We start from the raw sequence: 18995 nt of genomic DNA, 5'->3' as shown, positions 1-18995 counted from the left end.
TCCTGCTCTTCGGACTTTTAAAGAAGTATAGCCTCTTCTGTTAGAGTAACGACATGGCTGCAAAGTGGGTGAAAAGCAGAATGGTTTTAAAAACCTGTTCTTCTACCAACCTTCTCTTTCCCTCCAGAGGGTAAACAATTTAGAAATATAACTTGTTTATATAGGCTTGCATTTTCCCTCCAATTAAAGCTCTATTCATAATCAAAGTAGAAAACTCAGCAGTGGCCATATTTCCACGCTCCACAACAGTGACTCTGGAAAATGGCTGGAAAAAGCAGGAGTATTTTGAATTTCGCCCAAATGACTTGTTTTATGATCACAAAACAGGTGATCTGTGTGTGTAGAATTGTTAAATACCAAACGAGACAGGGAAACCGCCCAGACCTGGGCTCACAGGCTCCCTTCCCAGGGCTAACTTAAAGTTTAATACAGCTGGGCAAGCCAGAGTACCCCAGGAGCCTCTCAGCTCATTTCCATGTTTGTGTGCACATAAATACTCCCAGCCATTAAAATTGCAGCCTTAGAGTTAAAAAGTACCTTTACGATCATGTAGCCGAACATCCCTGCCTACCTAATGTCATGAAGCTTTCTCTTTAAGACTTCACCAGAAAACTAAAATATGGAATCCATTAGGAGAGGCTTGGCAAAAGAGAGACTGGTCTCAAGCTATTCTTGCCCACCTTTACAGAGAAAAAGGCTGACAAGAAAGGAATGTAGATGAGTGAGACAATATGAAAACAAGCATGGAGATTTTCTTATCTCTCTCCTAACCAGAGTCTGGGTGCAGGGCAGGAAGAATGGGGAGCCTTGGGGCCAGCCTTGACTCCCTCAGAATTAACTCAGCAAAGCCCTCTGAAACCAAGGGCATTCCACTAAGCAGTCATTAGTCCTTCGACTCACAAGATCCAACCTTCGCTATGTAATCTAACAAAAATGCAAGTAGAGGAACAGCGAAAAAAATGCTCCCCTCGGGGTTCCACAAAATTGGACAAATGGCGGCTTTCGAATGCAGAATAAGCAACAACCAATTCTAAAACCTCTCCCCCACCAAAATTTACTGCTACGTAAGTGTCTCTCGATCTGACAAGTAGGGCCGAATTTGCCGTCTGTCATCAGAATCCTCTCCGGCGGGGTCGTTTTCCTCACCAGACTCCACGTAGATTGGCCAGTCATTGTCCGTGTCACTCTTTTCTTGGCTTTCCGACGAAGCCTCCACCAGGCTAAGGTTGATGGGCATCAGCTCGTCCTCCTCGTCGTGTGTGTCGGTAACACACGTGCAGTTGTCACACAGCCCGAAGCGCCGCAGGCCCTGGGACAGGTGACTCGTGAAGGTTCTTCTGCAGCCCTTGCAGATGATTGGACGGTTGGATCTGTGCACCTGAAATCACACGCGGACACAGTAAACGCCGCCCCTCCCCCCCCCCGCCACAGCCTCCGCCTCACCAAGGTGCTTCCACCCCAAGGCCATCGGGCAGGCGAGGAACATGCCACCTCCCCGCCGCCAAGCCTCTTGCCCGGCTGTTGATATGCCTCTGACGGCCGTCTTCGCTAACGCTCTGGACCAGCTTAGGTCCCCAGATACACATTCTCGCCTATCCTCCTCCCTTTGTTGAATTTTTTAAAAGATTTTATTTATTTATTTAGAGTGAGCAGGGGGAGGGGCAGAGGTAGAAGAAGAGAGAGAATCTCACGGAGACTCCGTGCTGAGCACAGAGCCCCACTCGGGGCTCAATCCCACAACCCTGAGATCATGACGGGAGCCGAACCAAGAGCCGGTCACTTAACCCACTGAGCCACCCAGGCGCCCCCCGCCCCCCTTTGTTGAATTTCTGACAAATGGTTAGTAAATTCCCTAGATGATAATAAGCTCCAAGAAGACAGGGGCCATCCTCATTCATGTTCTCTGTCACATTTGTTACTATAACTCTATGCCTGGCATATAAAGGGCATGCAGGGAACGCTTGAGGATTTTAGGTGTGGCTTTTCATGTACCTGGGATTGTCCAGTTATTAGGGAGGCCGACTTCCTAGATGGTATCTTCTCTGTCCTTACCCCTTTTTTGATAAATGCTTTCCTTACCTCTGAGAAGCACTTTGCAAACTAGAAAAAAGAACCTGATCTCCTACCCCACGCAGTTCCTCCTTAGGGCAGCAGCCCCAGGGGCCCCCTCTGCATACAGATCTATCTAATGTGTGCACTCTTCAGGAGCTCCAGCCTAGAGGGGTCTGCGAACCAAAGCCTCTCCTGTGGAGACCTCTGGATGCAGGATGCACACAAGAGGTAGAGACAGAGAGAAATGACAGAGGACAAAAGCCAATAACACAACACCCAGCTCACTGGAGCTGCCACTACATCCTGCCCAAATGCCTTCCAGGGGGTCTCCTTGGCTTTCTACACTAAACCCCAACCCTTAGCCAACCTGGCTATGTCCATGACCTTTGCAACCTGACAGGGCCTTTGAAAACCACCTCTTGGGGCTGCGGTGGACTGGACTTTGTATAACATGGAAAGATAGAGGGAATAAGGATTCCAACCAGTAAACTATCTTCAGGGCACCAGGAACCTATTGCTGCCAAGACAGACTGGAGATATAATTTGGGGGGAAAAAAAAGACAGACAAAAACTTGAGGCTACGGGAAGAGGCCATTCTCAGGGGTGCTGGGGCCAGACCTGAGAGTGGAGACGGCCAGTAACCTTGTACTTAACTTAAATCTGGATTCTTTCAAAACCACAATTCACATACCACAAAATTCACCTTTTAAAAGCATACAATTTGGGCGCCTGGGTGGCTCAGTTGGTTAAGCGACTGCCTTCGGCTCGGGTCATGATCCTGGAGGCCCGGGATCGAGTCCCGCATCGGGCTCCCTGCTCGGCAGGGAACCTGCTTCTCCCTCTGACCCTCCTCCTTCTCGTGCTCTCTGCCTCTCATTCTCTCTCTCTCAAATAAATGAATAAAAAATAAATAAATAAATAAAAGCGTACAATTTAGTGGTTTTTAGTATATTCACCAGGTTGTGCAACTATCTCCACCATCTAGTTCCAGAACATTTTCATCACCCCAGAAAGAAATCAGGTGCCTATTAACGGCCACCCCTCTCCCATTTGCCAGCCTCTTAGCCCCTGGTAACCACTGATCTACTCTATCTCCATGGGTCTGCCCATCTTACGTATTTCATATCAAGGAAATCATACAAGATGTGGCCTTTTGTGACCGGCTGCTTTCACGTGGTGTAATGCTTTTAAGGTTCATCCATGTTGTAGCATGTATCAGAACTGCATTCCATGTTATGGTTGAATAAGGGTCCATGGTATGGATAGGCCACAATTTGTTTATTCATGCGTCAGTTGATGGACACTTGGGTTGTTTCCACTTTTTGGCTATGGGAATAATGCTGCAATGAACCTTTGTGTGCAGATGTGTTTTTGTGCGAATGTATGTTTTCAGTTCTCTTGGGTATATACTTAGGTATAGAATTGCTGCAGTCTATGGTAACTTTATGCTTAACGTTTTGAAGAACAACCAGATTGTTTTCCACAGTGGCTGCACCATTTTATATTCCCACCAGCAGTGTATGAATGTTCTAATTCCACCACATCCTTGCCAACACTTTGTTATTACTTGCTTTTTGGTGATAACAATCCTAGTGTGTCTGAAGTGGTATCTCACTGTGGCTTTGATCTGCATTTTCCCAATGACTAGTGATGATGAGCATCTTTTCATGTTCTTATTGGACATTGTGCATCTTCTTTGGAGAAATGTCTATTCACATCCGTTGTTTAATTTGGTTATTTGTCTTTTATTGTTGAACTGAAAGAGTTCTTTATATATTCTGGTTACTAGATCCTTAGCAGATAAATGATTCACTAGTATTTTCTCCCATTCTGTGGGTTCTCACATTCTTGATAGTATCCTCTGAAGTCCAAACCATTTTTATGTTTGATTTTCTAAAGACTGATTGCCTTGCTCAAAGATGATCTTAAATACAATGCCTTCCTAAATGGCCTGAACACCTTTTAGCTGGTGGGAATTAACCACTCACATGGGAGACAGAATCCCAGGGGGAAGCCATGGGAGGGGAGGTCCCCTGGGTCTGAAGTCCTCTTTGCTGCCCACAGGTAGCCTTAGAAAGGGTGGCACACACTTTTCCCACATCCAGGTACTGGGGTTGCACTTCCATCCTCAGGAAAACTGAGGATGCACTTTTCTCACCTCTGGCATCACACCCTTGAGAACAGACCCACAATCCCCTGTCCACACCCCATTGTTCTCTGCCTTATGACAACCATCCCTGACCAGGATCTAAACTTTCTTGAGTTGGGGGCGCCTGGGTGGCTCAGTCAGTTAAGCAGCTGCCTTCGGCTCAGGTCATGATCCTAGGGTTCTCGGATCGAGCCCCACATCGGGCTCCCTGCTCAGTGGGGATCCTGCTTCTCTCTCTCTGCAGCTGCCCCTGCTTGTGCTCTCTCGTGCTCTCTCGTGCTCTCTCTCTTGTGCTCTCGAGCTCTTGGCTCATCACTACATACGTATGTTGGATTATTTTGTCACATAAATAAAATCTAAAAAAAAAAAGCCAAAAAACAAACTTTCTTGAGTCTAAGAAAACTAGTCTCTTATATAAGTTTTAACTTTCTCTAAGTGCCACCAACCCAGCTTTAATTTAGTAGAAACACATGTTTAAAATTCTCTGAAAATGCTCCAGGGGACAGAGAAGTAAAAGGCAGGCTGGTTCACCCTTGCATTAGACAAATGTCAGGAGCCCCCTCCCCTCCGTCCCCTCCACCCTCACCACAGGAGATTTTCCAGCCCAGACACTTACGCTCAGGGCGTGACTCCGCAGATGCTCCTGTCGCGTGAACCTCTTGCCACAGGTCTCACAGGGGTAGGGCCGCTCACCCGTGTGCGAGCGGATATGCCGCTTAAGGATGCCCTTCTGTTTGGCAGTGTAAGGACAAAAAGGACACTTGTGGAGCTTGATGGGGACCACCAGCACATCACCTGGGGAACCAAATGGGTTGTAAGCATCAGTGACACTGGCCACCCTCCGACAGGTGATCGGGACCTGGGGAATTCTGCCAGCCCAGACCCAGAGGGAGGACATCAACTTTACCACCAGCTAAGGGCAAGACACTACAAATTCCAAGTCTCTGTCTGGCTCCCAATCAGCCAGAGGGTAAAGTGGGCTTCTGATATAAGGCTGCAAGGAATGACATATGGTCCTGGCTTCTAAACTTCTCTATGGCTCGCAGTTAGAGACACAGCTTATATCACAACCTCAGAATTCACATGTCTTCAAGGGGATAATTGGAAAAGCTTCCCAAAATAACACTCACTCTGACAGTGTCTATTGTCTCTGATTTCATTTTAAGGCAGTGCTGATGGAGACCCTGTTATAGACTGAATTGCATCCCCCCAAAATTCATACATTGAAGTCCTAACCTCCAGTGTGACTATTTTTGGAGATAGGGAGGTAAATTAAGGTTAAATGAGGTCATAAGGGTAGAGCCCTAATCTGATAGGACTGGTGTCCTTATAATCCGAGGAAGAGACACCAGAGGTCTCATTCTCTCTCTGTTCATGCACAGACGAAAGGCCATGTGAGGACCAGGAAGAAGGTAGTAGGTCGCGAGCCAGGAAGAAAACAACCCTACCAGCACCTTGACCTTGGACTCTGAGCCTCCAGAACTGTGAGAAAATAAATCTCTGTTGTTTAAGCCACTCAATCTGTGGTATTTCTGCTGTGGCAGCCTGAACTGACCTCCTGAATTGATTTCATGACCCTCAAAAGTTTGGAACCCTCTGTTATGATGAATCAGACCCCTGGATCAGGATCTATCCTTTCTATGACAGGAGTGCCTAAGAAGAGCTTCCAGGCATGTGCAGAAGATGTGTACTGTGAAAAAAAAGAAGAAGAAGAAGAAGAGAAAAAAAACAAAAACAAAAAAAAAGAAGATGTGTACTGTGATGCACACCCTCAACCGGAATTCATATTAACTCTATAGATCTGAAATCCTCAAACATCCAGGAATTCACTTAAATCTTTTTCCAACTCTTTATTTTTTTTCCCACCTTGCTCGTACAACCATTAAGGTGACAACACGATTATCCCCCCCATATACAAAAACTGTTCAAGTTTCCCAAGTTACCCTCATTGCAGCATTCCAAGATGTGTCCCCTCTATGCACAGCCTTCAGGATTTTATAGACTTTGGTCATATCACATCATACAGGAAGGCACTAGTGACTCAAGCTTTCCAGGCATTGAAATCTGAGTTCAAGGCCCTGCTCCACCATTTACCAGCCGTATGACTTTGGACATCTCCCTTGACTTCTCTGTGCCTCACTTTTCTCATCTGTAAAATAGGGATGATAAGAGTTCCCACCTTAAAGGATTGTGGTAAGAATGAAGTGAAGTAATACCTACAGCACAGCACCTCGCAAATGGTAAGAGCTCATGAATGTCAGCCATTTTTGTCACCATCATCCTCTCCTTGGTGTTTCTTTACCGATGAAGCAGCCCAGGCTCTGTGATTTTTCTCAACACTGTAGTAACTCCTTTTCTCTGGGACCTTCCCAGGATACCTACTTGGGCTTTATCTTTTCGGAGGTGCTGCCAAAAGTATGGCAAGCCGAATCCCAAGTGAGAACCCAACATCATTCCCAACACAAACCAACCCAAGGGTGGAGATTATTTTCTCTGGTTTCAAGTTCCCAGCCTGATAATGCCTAACATTCTGCATCATCTATAGTGACTCCAAAGCCTGTTTCCTACAATAAAGCAGCAGCTCTTGGCTCATCACTACATAAGTATGTTGGATTATTTTGTCACTGAGCACACTGGGACTGAGATCTAGTTTCCTGCTCACTCCTCTGGTGTTGTGGAATCTTCTGCCATCTAGCCCCACCAGCCTGGCATTAGACTTTATCTCTTCTCAATTATCTACAAAAACATTAAGTCAAATGCGCCCAGCATTGGTCCCCGGAAAAACCAACTGTTAACTCTATCTCCATCAGAAAAGTAAGAATTACCACAACACTTTCCTTCGTCTCTCATGATCTGATCTCACCAATACAACCATTCATTTAAATGCCTACTACATGCCAGACACTCTTAATAAGGTCCACCTTTACCAAGACACCCATTTCTTCCCTCAAGAAGTTAAGTCTGGCAGGAAAGAAAGACATGTAAACAACTTCACACAATATAATGTAACATGTGCAGAGTTCAAAGTGATGAAGAAGCATAGACAAGAAAGTAATGAATTCACTCTAGGAGTTCAGAGAAGATTTCACAGGAGAGGTGATCTTTGAGCAAGATTTTAAAGGATGAATAGGAGTTCACCAGGAGTTCAAGACAGAGAAAGGTATCTCAGACAGAGAAATAACGCACACTTAGGCATAGAGGTAAATAAGAAAACAGAATATAAAGCGGGGGGGGGGGATGAGAAATGAGGCTGCGGAAGGGGCAAGAACCAGACTGTGAAGGTCGTGGTCAATCATTTATTCAACAAATTTATACTGAGCAGCTACTAAATGTCGGGCTATGTTCTAGGCCCTGGGGATACAGCAGTGAACAGAAAAGATAAAAATCCTGCCGTCATGATTCTGACATGTTCAGGAACTTGGACTTTATTCTGTAAGCAGCTAGAATTTTTTTTTTAAAAAGATTTTATTTATTTATTTGAGAGAGAGAGAATGAGAGACAGAGAGCACGAGAGGGAAGAGGGCAGAGGGAGAAGCAGACCCCCTGCTGAGCAGGGAGCCCGATGCAGGACTCGATCCCGGGACTCCAGGATCATGACCTGAGCCGAAGGCAGTCGCTTAACCAACTGAGCCACCCAGGCGCCCAGCAGCTAGAATTTTAAGGAGGGGAAGTACATGGTCAGATTTGAGTTTTAAAAGATCCCTCAGAAGACAGTACAGGGGAAGGATTTTTCTTTTTAATTTTTTTCAAAGATTTATTTATTTATTTGAGGGAGAGAGAGTGCAGGGAGGGAGAGGCAGAAGGAGAGGGACAGAGAGTCTCAAGCAGATTCCACAGGAAAGGCAGAGCCCGTTGTGGGGCTGTCTTGCGACCCTGAGATCACGACCTGAGCCAAAACCAAGAGTGGGACGCTTAACCGACAGCGCCCTCCAGGAACCTTGTAGGGGAAGGATTGAAGAGAGGCAATATGAAAGGCAGGAAGTACAGGTGAGAGAGGATGCGAAATGTCATGAACTAAAGCAGGGACCGCGGAGGTGGAGAGGAGATACCCATGTGAGGTAAAATGGACAGCACCTGATGACCACATGTGGGAGGGTAAGAAGGGAAAGAGAAGATTCAAAATGACAGAGATTCTGGGTTAGCTGACCTGGTGGATGATGGTGGAATAAACCGAGGTAGGGAACACAGGAGGAAAAGAGGTACTAGAGGAATGATAGGTTCAGTTTGGATTTTACTATGTTTGGGGCAGGCCCAGAGCATCCATGAGGGGCATATCTGGGTTAGATAAATCTGGAGCTTAGGCACAGAAGGGAAGAATACAGTTTTAAGAATCTTCAGGAAATTGGAGTGGTTGCTTTAATTAAGGCCTGGCCTTTCCCTGAGCACCCTGCTTCCCTTACCCCATCGCCCTGACACCTCTGAGTCGGAGGTGCGTAGGATCCCCCTTGTGCTTCACTGTCATCTCCAGACCACTGTCCCTCCCTCCATCCTCAAAAACCTTAAGATCTTTTGAAGCTCACACCATCGAATGATAGTACAGCTACGTCTCCTTATTACAGTCATCCTGGATCCCTGAGGTCACCTCCTCATTCTGTGGAGATTTGATCACATTGCCTTCAAATACAACTCCTGGCGTAATTCTTGATGTGAGTACTGAAAATGACCCTGGCCTCTCTGTTCCTTGACCTCCTTTCCTCCAAAGACCTTGTTCTCCACCCCATCTCAGCTACCCCGTCCTAGACCAAGAGCTCTCAACTCCACCTGCATATTAGAATCACCTGGGAAACTTAAAAAAACAAAACTGATGTCCAATCTCTATCCCAAGCATCAGATTTTTAAAACACTCTGCCTAGTGTATAGTTGAGAGGGAGAATCATGGCCCCATACCTAGATATTTCCAATAACTGCATTTGTTCCGCAGCCTACATATCAAGCATCCCACTTCCCAACCACTATCTCATATCTTTCCAGCTCACCCCCTAAGTGTCCCTTCTTGGTTGCGACCACATCATGGACTATGCCGCCATTTTACTGTCCTTCACCTCCTTGAGGCCTCATGCCTCTCCTTCCCCAGTTTCGTGCTCACAATCCATCACTGAAATCACTCCTTCACATCCATCCTTAACTGCCTGGGTCTTCTCTCTCCCTCTGTGTTCACCTGGTTAAAGCTAAATTCTGGTTAAATACAAATCTGTGCCCATTCCATACCTGAAACAAGGCAAATTAACATCACTGGTGAAAAATACACAACTGTGTTCTGGTCTCACTTCAAATCCATCTAACCATCACCCTCTGAGCACTAATATCAGAGCCCTTGGTTCTGCCCAAGAACCCTATATATTGGGGCACCTGGGTGGCTCAGTCAGGGACTCCCTCTGCCTGCGCTCTGCCTACTTGTGATCTCTCTCTCTCTGTCAAATAAATAAAATCTTAAAAAAAAAAAAAAAGAACCCTAAATATTTCCCTGGCTCACTCTCTCCCACTCTCCTCAGGGACCATTCCACACCCTCCCTCTGATCAGGTCTCTGCCCCCCACTGTCCCCTCCTCCCTTTCAGCCATTGTCCTTGCTTCTTCTTTTTTTTTTTTTAATTTTATTTATTCATTTGAGAGAGAGAGCGAGCATGAGCAGAGGTGGGAGAGGGAGAGGCAGAGGTAGAGGGAGAAGCAGGCTCCCCCCTGAGCAGGGAGCCCGACGTGGGACTCAGTTCCAGGACCCTGAGATCATGACCTGAGCAGAAGGCAGACACTTAACCATCTGAGCCACCCAAGTGCCCCTGTCCTTGCTTCTTTAGCTGATGAGAAGCAATCAGAAGAGAACCTCCACATGCTCCCAGCCACCCCCAAGCTCCCCCATGAACACATATGGTCTGCTTCCACTCCTGTTCCTATGAACGAATGTGCTTCCTCACATGCAGAGCCAGACCATCCCCACCACTTGGACAGGGACCTCATCTGCCCTCGCTCTATCAACTGTCCCTCTCTCTTTTACCATCAGTTATCCTACTCTCTCCTGGATCATTCCCACCAGTAAACAAACATGCTTTTACATCCTCCACCTTCATAAAAACCTTGACCTCATATGCCCCTTCAGCTACTGATGCATTTCTCTGTCCCCTTCACAGCAAATATGCTTGAAAGAAGCATCAACACTCACTGTCTTCACCTCTATTTCCCCAGCTCTGTTTCAAGCCCTTTGGTCTCTTGCCTCCCACTTCATCAACACTACTCTTGTCAAGCCTGCCAATGACCTCCCCAATGATCAGTGCTCACTCTGCCTACATGCAGTCCTGGACATAGTTGATTTCTCCTTTTTCCTGAAACATTTTCTCTTCCTAGTACCCATCACTCTCGATTCTCCTCCTACCTCCCTGCCTGCCCCCTCCCCGTCTCCTTTACTGGGCCCTATTTGCCTGACCTCTACATGCTGGAGTTCCCCCAGGGCGCAGTGTGTAAATCTCTTACCTTCTCCTTCCACAGCCGTAAGTTCATGGGATATATAGGTTTCAAATTCCATGAATCCATTAATGATTCCCAAATGTATAGCTCAGCTGTGATTCCCCCCGGAACCCCAAGCATACAGGATGCAACTGCTTAGTGAACATCTCCACCTGGAGATCCAAGAGGCATCACAAACAACATGTTTAAGTCAACTGCTCCAGCTAAAAACCTGAGGGTCACCCTTAACTTCTCTTTTTCTCCTACCACTCATACAAGCCATTAGGAAATCTGGTCGGTTCGACCTTGAGAGGCAGTAGTGTCCTATCCAAGAAGACCACTTTGGAGGTTATGGCATACACTACCCACATGGATGCTTTTAAGATATGTCACTTCAAGTCACTCTCAGCTGAGACCCTCTAGTGGTGTCCCTTCTCAGAGGAAGACCCAAAGGTCTTCTCATGGCCTTCAGGGCCCCACCTGATCTGCCCTCATCCAAACTCTCTAACCTCATCCCCTAGCACTCTGCCTCACCCACTCCACTCCAGCCTCAGCAGCACCCTGCTGTTCCTCTACTAGTTCACTTGTACCTGGGCCTTTGCACCTTGCTCCTCCCTCTGCCCAGAATGTTCTTCTCCCTGATTTACCTTGCAGTTTGCTCTCTTCCTCCCTTGCAGTTTCTGCTCAAAGGCAACTTGTTAGAAAGGCCTTCCTTGTCAACACTAAATAAAACAGCATCTCCTTCACTATCAACCTCTCCCCTGCTTTAGTTCTTCTTCATGTTATATACTTACTTATATGTTTATTGTCTGTGTCCCTGCATTGGAATGTCAGCTTCATGAGGACAAGGACTGCCTTTTGTTCACTCCGATGAACAGTGCTTGGCATATAGTAAGTGCTCAATAAATATTTGTTAAATGATTGAATGAATGGAGACATAGATCAACGGAACAGAATAGAGAGCCCAGAAATAAACCCAAGCTTATATGGTCTATTAATCTATGAAAAAGGAGGCAAGAATATACAAATGGGAAAAGACAGTCCCTTCAATAAGCGATGCTGGGAAAACTGAACAGGTACATGCAGAAAAATGAAACTGGACCACTTTCTAACACCACAAACAAAAACAAACTCAAAATGGATTGAAGACCTAAATGTGAACCCTGAAACCATAAAAATCCTAGAGGAGAAAACAGGCAGTAATTTCTCTGACATTGGTCATAGCAACATTTTTCTAGATATGTCTCCTACAGCAGGGAAAACAAAAGCAAAAATAAACTATTGGGACTACATCAAAATAAAAAGCTTTTGTGCAGGGCACCTGGGTGGCTCAGTCGTTAAGCATCTGCCTTTGGCTCAGGTCATGATCTCAGGGTCCTGGGATCGAGCCCTGCATCGGGCTCCCTGCTCGGTGGGAAGCCTGCTTCTCCCTCTCCCACTCCCCCTGCTTGTGTTCCCTCTCTCGCTATGTCTCTCTCTGTCAAATGAATAAATAAAATCTTTAAAAAAAGAAAAAAGAAGATGTCTTAAAAAAAAAAAAGCTTTTGTGCAGTAAAGGAAATCATCAACAAAACAAAATAAAGGCAACCTACTGAACGGAAGAAGGTATTTGCAACTGACAAACCCGATAAGGGGTGAATATCCAAAATATATAAAGAACTTACACAATTCGACACCATAAGAACAATCTGATTGGGGCACCTGGGTGGCTCAGTTGGTTAAGTGTCTGCCTTCGGCTCAGGTCATGAACCCAGGGTCCTGGGATCGAGTCCCACATTGGGCTCCCTCCTCAGCAGGGAGTCTGCTTCTCCCTCTCCCTCTACCCCCCCCCCCGGCTCGTGCTCACTCTCTCTCTTAATAAATAAAAAAAATCTAAAAAAAAAAAAAAAAAAACCCTGGGCACCTGGGTGGCTCAGTTGGTTAAGCGACTGCCTTCTGCTCAAGTCATGATCCTGGAGTCCCGGGATCGAGTCCCACATCGGGCTCCCTGCTCAGCAGGGAGTCTGCTTCTCCCTCTGACCCTCCTCCCTCTCATGCTCTCTGTCTCTCATTCTCTCCCTCGCAAATAAATAAAATCTTAAAAAAAAATTTAAAAAAAACCCAACAATCTGATTAAAAAATAGGCAGAGGACTTGAATAGACATACTTTTCCAAAGAAGACATACAGAATGGCCAACACATATGAACAGGTGCTTAACATCACTAATCATCAGGAAAATACAAATCAACACTACGATGAGATACCACCTTACACCTCTCAGAATGGCTAGAATCAAAAAGAAATAACAAGTGTTGGCAAGGATGTGAATAAAAAGGAAACCTCATGCACTGTTGGTGGGAATACAAAGTGGTACAGCCACTGTGGAAAACAGGATGGAGGTCTCTCAAATTCCACTATAGGGAATTTACCCAAAGAAAACAAAAATATTAATTTGAAAAGATATATGGACCCCTATGTTTACTGCAGCATTATTTATAATAGCTAAGATATGGAAGCAGCCTGTGTCCATTTACAGATGGATAAAGAAGATGTGATATAAGGTGTGCGTGTGCACACGGCATGCACACACACACACACACACACACACACACACTATGGAATATTACTCAGCCATAAAAAAGGATGAGATCTTGTCATTTGCAACAACATGGATGGACCTAGAGGGTATTATGCTAAGTGAAATAAGTCAGACTGAGAAAGACAAATACCATATGATTTCCCTCATATGTGGAATCTAAAAAACAAAACAAACGCGTAAGCAAACAAAAAGCAGAATCAGATCTATAAATACAGAGAACAAACTGATGAATAAATGAATGAATGAATGGGCAGGAATGATAAGATGTTGAAGAAGAAAGCCAATGATGGAACAGTGGACACACTGGCATTAAATGACCCCGTGATGAGACTGGAAAGGAATGGGCAGAGGTCAGAGCAATGGGTACCCGTGGTGTCAGAAGCCAGAGGAAGATAGAATTTCAAGAAGGAGAGAAAGGGCAGAGTCAACTACTGAGAGAGGCCAAGTAAGATAAGACCTGAAAATCACTCATTGGATTGGCTCTAGAAATCCGTGGCTGACCTCATGGCAGCAGAGTCGGTGGAGTGGAGGGGTCAGAAGTCAGCCTGCAGTGGGCTGAGAAAAGAGTAGGAGTAGTCTTTTCCCAAAGAAAAAGTAGGAAGAGTAGGAAGTAAAACAGTGGAGGTAGCCAACGCAGACGAACCTTCCAAGAAGCAGTGGGAGGTGCCGGAGCTGGGGTTGGGAGGTCTGGGGGAGGAGGGCTGATAGGAGGACCCTATGACCTGACAGTGTCTGCTTACGTCAGATGTGAGCAATGTGGATACAGAATTACCACGACACCCTCCTGGCTGTCTCCCTGCCCTTGTCTCCCATCTCCACGCCATCTGGTGCTAAGGCCAAATTAATCTCCCCCAAGCACAGAACCTGCCTCCTCCCAAGCTCAGTAACTACCAAAAAATTCCCCTGTGCCTACAGACAAAACCTCACCTCTTAGCATTTAAGGTTTTCCATAATCTGACTCCCATCAATTTCTCTCCTCTTCTTACCCTCGGATGCCACTTTCATAATGCCTCCCTGATCTCCCAGGCAGAAGCCAGTTCTGCTTTTGGACCACTGGGAAAGCCACACCTCCATCTGTCTTCCAGTCCTACTGTCTTTCTATCATGTGATGCCAATGACACATATCTTACCTCCTCTAAGACACCACCAGCTCTTTGAGGGCTGGATCCATGTCTGACTTATCTTTGTCTTTACCAGGAAGGTCCTCAAATATTTGAGCAAATAAATGAATGACCAAACACATCAGTCCTACTCTGTGCCTTGGCATTTGGAATAAATTTACCCAGGAGCCATGTGAATGGGATCAAAACTTGGCAGACAACAGGCATGGCCAGGGGCCAGGGTGGCTGCCCTGTCCACAGCACCTTCTAGTTGGAAACCTGACTTGACAGACAGATAGACAGACTGGACTTGAATGAAGACGGAGTAGGGCTGCATTATTATTTCTTGATTCTTGTGCTTACAGGCAGAGGGGTTGGAAGATAAAATCATGGCACTGAAATCCTCTATTCATTTGTGCTGCCTGCACAGTTTGTTTGAATGAAATGAAGCCAGCCCAGGTTTCTCGTTTTAGCTCTGCCACTTACCAGCTCTGCGTTCTTAGGAAATTCTCCAAACCCTTGTGGGTCTCCGTTTCTCCACACGCTTCTGCCAAACTCATGAGGGTCTAATGGGTGTGAAAGGGTGGTCATCGTCTGTGAAGTGCTATTATGCACGGAAATGAGATTTCAACCCGTTCCCACAGTGTGTTCATGAAAACAGCCACTACCTTCTAAATGCTGGTTAAGCCAGTGTCCTGAGGATCGGAAACAGCATTTTTGAGTTTTCAAACCTAGTTTTAATCAGACATACAGAGTGTTCTTGCTTTAAAAAATGAAATTAAAAAAAAAAAAGAAATTAAATGTCTCAAGACAGCCATTTAGTAACGAATAAAAGCGGCTGATCTCCCTTATCTAAAATACTTTTACTGCTCAGTATTGAAGGGTGAATTTAAATTGGGATTCATTAATTTCTTGGCTTGAGGTTCTGGAAGCTATAGGGTACTTTCATCAGTAAGGTGGCAGCCAAGTCTATTTCAATCTCCTACAAGACATTTTACAACACAATTACCCCACCTGTTAAGAGGAGTTAGTCATGTCAACTCATCTCTCAGAGTTGTTCAGGGAAACAACCAAGTTCTCTTAAAACACAAAAGCCTACCAAAGGAAAATATTTGATATAAAAGCTAGTTTAAGGGTGATGATTTAATTAAAACACAAATGTTTTTGGAGTTATCAACATTAATTATTAAAAGAAAAAAAAAAGGCTACCAAAGGATATAAGAAACCTACTCACATAAAGCCAAATGCCAACTCATTTTAGATATTCTCAAGTAGATAGCACCATTGACCATGACATGCTAAGTGCCTGTCGACCATGTGCCGGGCACCATGGCTGACAAAGAGAAGTATCAATTTCTTACCTGTCTGGAATATGTGATCATACATGAGAAAAAATTCTGAGAACCTTCTCGTTTGGTCCTCAACCCTGTGATAAAGGCAAGGCAGGGATGATTATCTCCTGAACAAAATGGCTTCAAAGAGACTGATTGATTTAATCCAAGTCCCACTGCTTATTAGTAGAAGACAGTAGGTTCTTTCCATGTCTTCAGACTGCCCTCAGCATGCTTACACTCTAGTTGTAGAGGTAAAATACTACCACAGAGGAAGAGACAATGTCCCGCACACAGCAGGTGCTCAATGACCATCGCTTGGTGGGGGTGGTGGTAATGTGGTGGTAATGACAATGACGGTAATGGCAGTGACCATGACAATGATCATGATGACAGGAGCCGAAGAGGCCTAGGTGTGCGTGCTAAAGGACCGGCAGAGATGCTGAATGCTCGTGGAGCTCACCTGAGTCCTCTCCATACCAGTCAGTCTGGACATCCATCATGGAACTCACGGTTCCTCCTGCACCATCTGGTCTTCCCTCCAAACTCCGAGAAAAGTGATGGTCCGCATCGCCTTTGCTGGGGACAGCACTGTTGCGCAGAAGTGCCTCCAGGAATTGCTTCACGTGGTAGTTACCGTAAGCCAAGTCCACAGCCTGGCCACTGGGCAAAGCCTCGGCCACGCGGGCCAGGCTGAGTGGGGCGGCATAAGGCTGCAGCGGCTCACCACCCTCCACCTCCACCTCGTCGGTCTCAAACTCCACCTTGGGCTCTATCTGTTTGGGCAGAATAGAGAGGTCACTGTCAGCTGGGCCACAGCCCTGGCGGTCCTTCACCACCAGTCCCAGCGGGTGGCAGCCCTGGCAGTCACCGCAAGGGGACTCTCTCGGACAGTCCACACTCTCCTCTCCCTCGGCTGCCGAGGAGACCAAGCTCTTGGTATCACAGGAGGTCCCTTCCCTGCCTGAACTGGGGCTTCCACCGTCAACCTGATGAGCCCCCACGGCCACCGCCGCCGCCGCTGCCTCCTTCTCCATCTTCCGGCAGATATCGAGGGACGACCTGATGTACGTCTTGCAGAAGTTCACCACATCGTTCATCTGCAGGTAGCTGGCCGCTGACATAACTTCAATCACGTTCTCCCCGCACAGATCCAGCTTCCCAGAGTACAGGAAGTCTAAGATGGTGGAGAAGGCATCGGACGTGACAATGTCCAGCGAGGCGGTGCTGGGCTGCCCGCTGTCCTGGATGTAGTGAATGAGCAGGGCTCGGAAGTAGCCGCTGTTGGCAAACAGAATGTTCCTGTGGGCCTTGAAGATCCGCCCTTCCACAATGATGCTGCAGTCACAGAAAAAGTCCCTCTTTCGCTGTTCATTCAACTCCCCCAAGAGCTTGGCATAATAGGATTGCATCTCCATTTCTCCACCAGCTGCTGCTTCTCTGGAGTGGCCTGTATCTCTGCCAAGATTTTTTTTTTTTCCAGTTAATTCACCGATCCCAACCTTACAAATAAGATGTTCAGTTTTAATTTTTCTTTTTCATTCTTCCCCAAACACCGGTTCCATAGTGTCTTTATGATACGGGCTATTTTGGGATCTAACAAAAATCAGAGGTGGTCCAACGGGGTTAATTTATGAAAAACAACAAAAATAACCAGAACAAGCTGCACGTGGCACAGTACATAGTGTTTTACATGGAAGCTTTCAATACATTTTTATAAAAATCCGATGATAAAATTGTCCCCATTTTTCTGATAAGGAAATTGAGACTTAGAGAAGGTAAAAGATGACCCAGCTATAACAACCAGGACTCAAAACCAGGTCAGTTATCCCCTGAAGTTCCTGCTTTTATGCCTACACTATACTTTCTTCAAGACTCAGAATATAGATAATACCCAAATCTAATACTTACAGCTCAATCCTGACACGGACCTTGGAGACTGTACTCGCCTGTCTCGGCACACCCCTCTTATCATGCCTTCATTGAAGCACGGTGGATTCTTGGGCTAGCCTGCATACAGTCATCGTTCTTATGGTTTTTAGTGCCCATTCTGGCTTTGAGAGATCCACCCTTCCCCCATTCTTGGCCAACGTGTTTTGCATCAAGCTGGCGCCATCCCCAGGCTCTAGATATAAACAGATATAACACAATCAAGGCATCCCACCTTCTGAGTGCAGTGATTAGCTCAGAAATGGCCACGTGGCTTGGTCAGAGCAATGAAAAGCAATACAGGTTTAGTGAAGGTTCCAGAAAAGAGCACTGTCTACTCTGTGAGCATGTGGGATGTCAGAGATGCTGTCTCAACACCAGGGGAACCAGCCCGACAAAGATGACAGTCTGGCTCAGGCAGGAGCAACAAATGGAGCCCAGGGACACCCTCTGCGCCCCAGTTCATGCTGGGCCAGAAGCCAATTAAGTCTCTTTTTGCCTTAGCTGGTCTGAGTTGGGTTTTCTATCTCTTGCAAATGAGAGACTCCCAACTGATGGACTCCACTACCCTTGGTTCACTCCCTCGAATTTTATGTCCTGGCCCTTGTCTGTCAGTGGACTTCAAGCCTTTGAAGGCATGAGCCATGTCTTATCTCATTTGCTACCCTCCATAGCACCTGGCAGAGTGCTTTGGACAAGGTAGGTTGGCTAAGGACAAAGGAAGACTCCTTTCTTAACTGCTAAGTAGAACAGGTATAAATCAAGTTTAAAACCCTTCTGCTGGTGAGAAAGACAGATGCTGACCTTCTTCTCTGAGCTCTCGCCTCAATCTTTTCCCATCACACAAACCACAAAGCCGTCCTGTGACAGCACTGCAGCTGGTCTTAAGGGTTAACTTGCTTCAAGTTAACACAACTCCTTGCTTACTGACCTAAGGCCCTTGATCTGTAACCGAGCTAATTTGCTTTCTTTGAGATTTGCAGACCACTGGCCTTGGAAAATGAAGGACCAGAACTTTCCCAGGCCACAGAGGCCGGCAAGTCTGTTTGAAGCCGCCTCGGCTTTCTGATTAGCCTGGCAATCTTTTAACAAAACATTTTTCTTTTTTAAGGTCACGCAAATGACTCTACTGGCCTCCCTTTGCACATCTGTAAACCTTGCCCTCCTTTGCAGAAAGATCAGAGTACTCTTGCACAACCCCGGGGTAGCCAGGAGCCAGACCTTCTTGCACAACCTCTGTGTGCTGAGATAATTCTGTAGCTAGCATCATTGAGCCGCACATCATCAAGAAATGTCAAAGCCCACCGTACTCCCTTAACTGATTAAACCGCTTTAAAAATCCCTGGGCCAGGCAGAAACCTCGGAGTTGGCTTTTGGACAAGAGTCTGCCTTCTACCCAGGTGGCTGGGCTCCTCTCTT

The 18995-nt window shown here is 46.2% G+C and overlaps 1 protein-coding gene across 1 annotated transcript; it reads right to left on the bottom strand.

Annotated features, from left to right (window-relative positions):
- Positions 1–1060: 1060 nt before the first annotated feature.
- ZBTB8B (zinc finger and BTB domain containing 8B) lies at positions 1061–17065 on the bottom strand. The gene is made up of 3 exons (XM_021683657.1): positions 16111–17065; positions 4818–4996; positions 1061–1378 (listed from the first exon to the last, which is right to left on the bottom strand). The coding sequence occupies exons 1-3, from the start codon at positions 17063–17065 to the stop codon at positions 1061–1063; spliced, it is 1452 nt and encodes a 483-aa protein (XP_021539332.1).
- Between the last annotated feature and the right edge of the window lie 1930 nt (positions 17066–18995).

The sequence above is a fragment of the Neomonachus schauinslandi genome, chromosome 4 (genome assembly GCF_002201575.2).
Source record: "Neomonachus schauinslandi chromosome 4, ASM220157v2, whole genome shotgun sequence".
Taxonomy (NCBI): domain Eukaryota; kingdom Metazoa; phylum Chordata; class Mammalia; order Carnivora; family Phocidae; genus Neomonachus; species Neomonachus schauinslandi.
The sequence above is the reverse complement of the archived record's forward strand: the minus strand, read 5'-3'. Positions and strand labels throughout refer to the sequence as shown.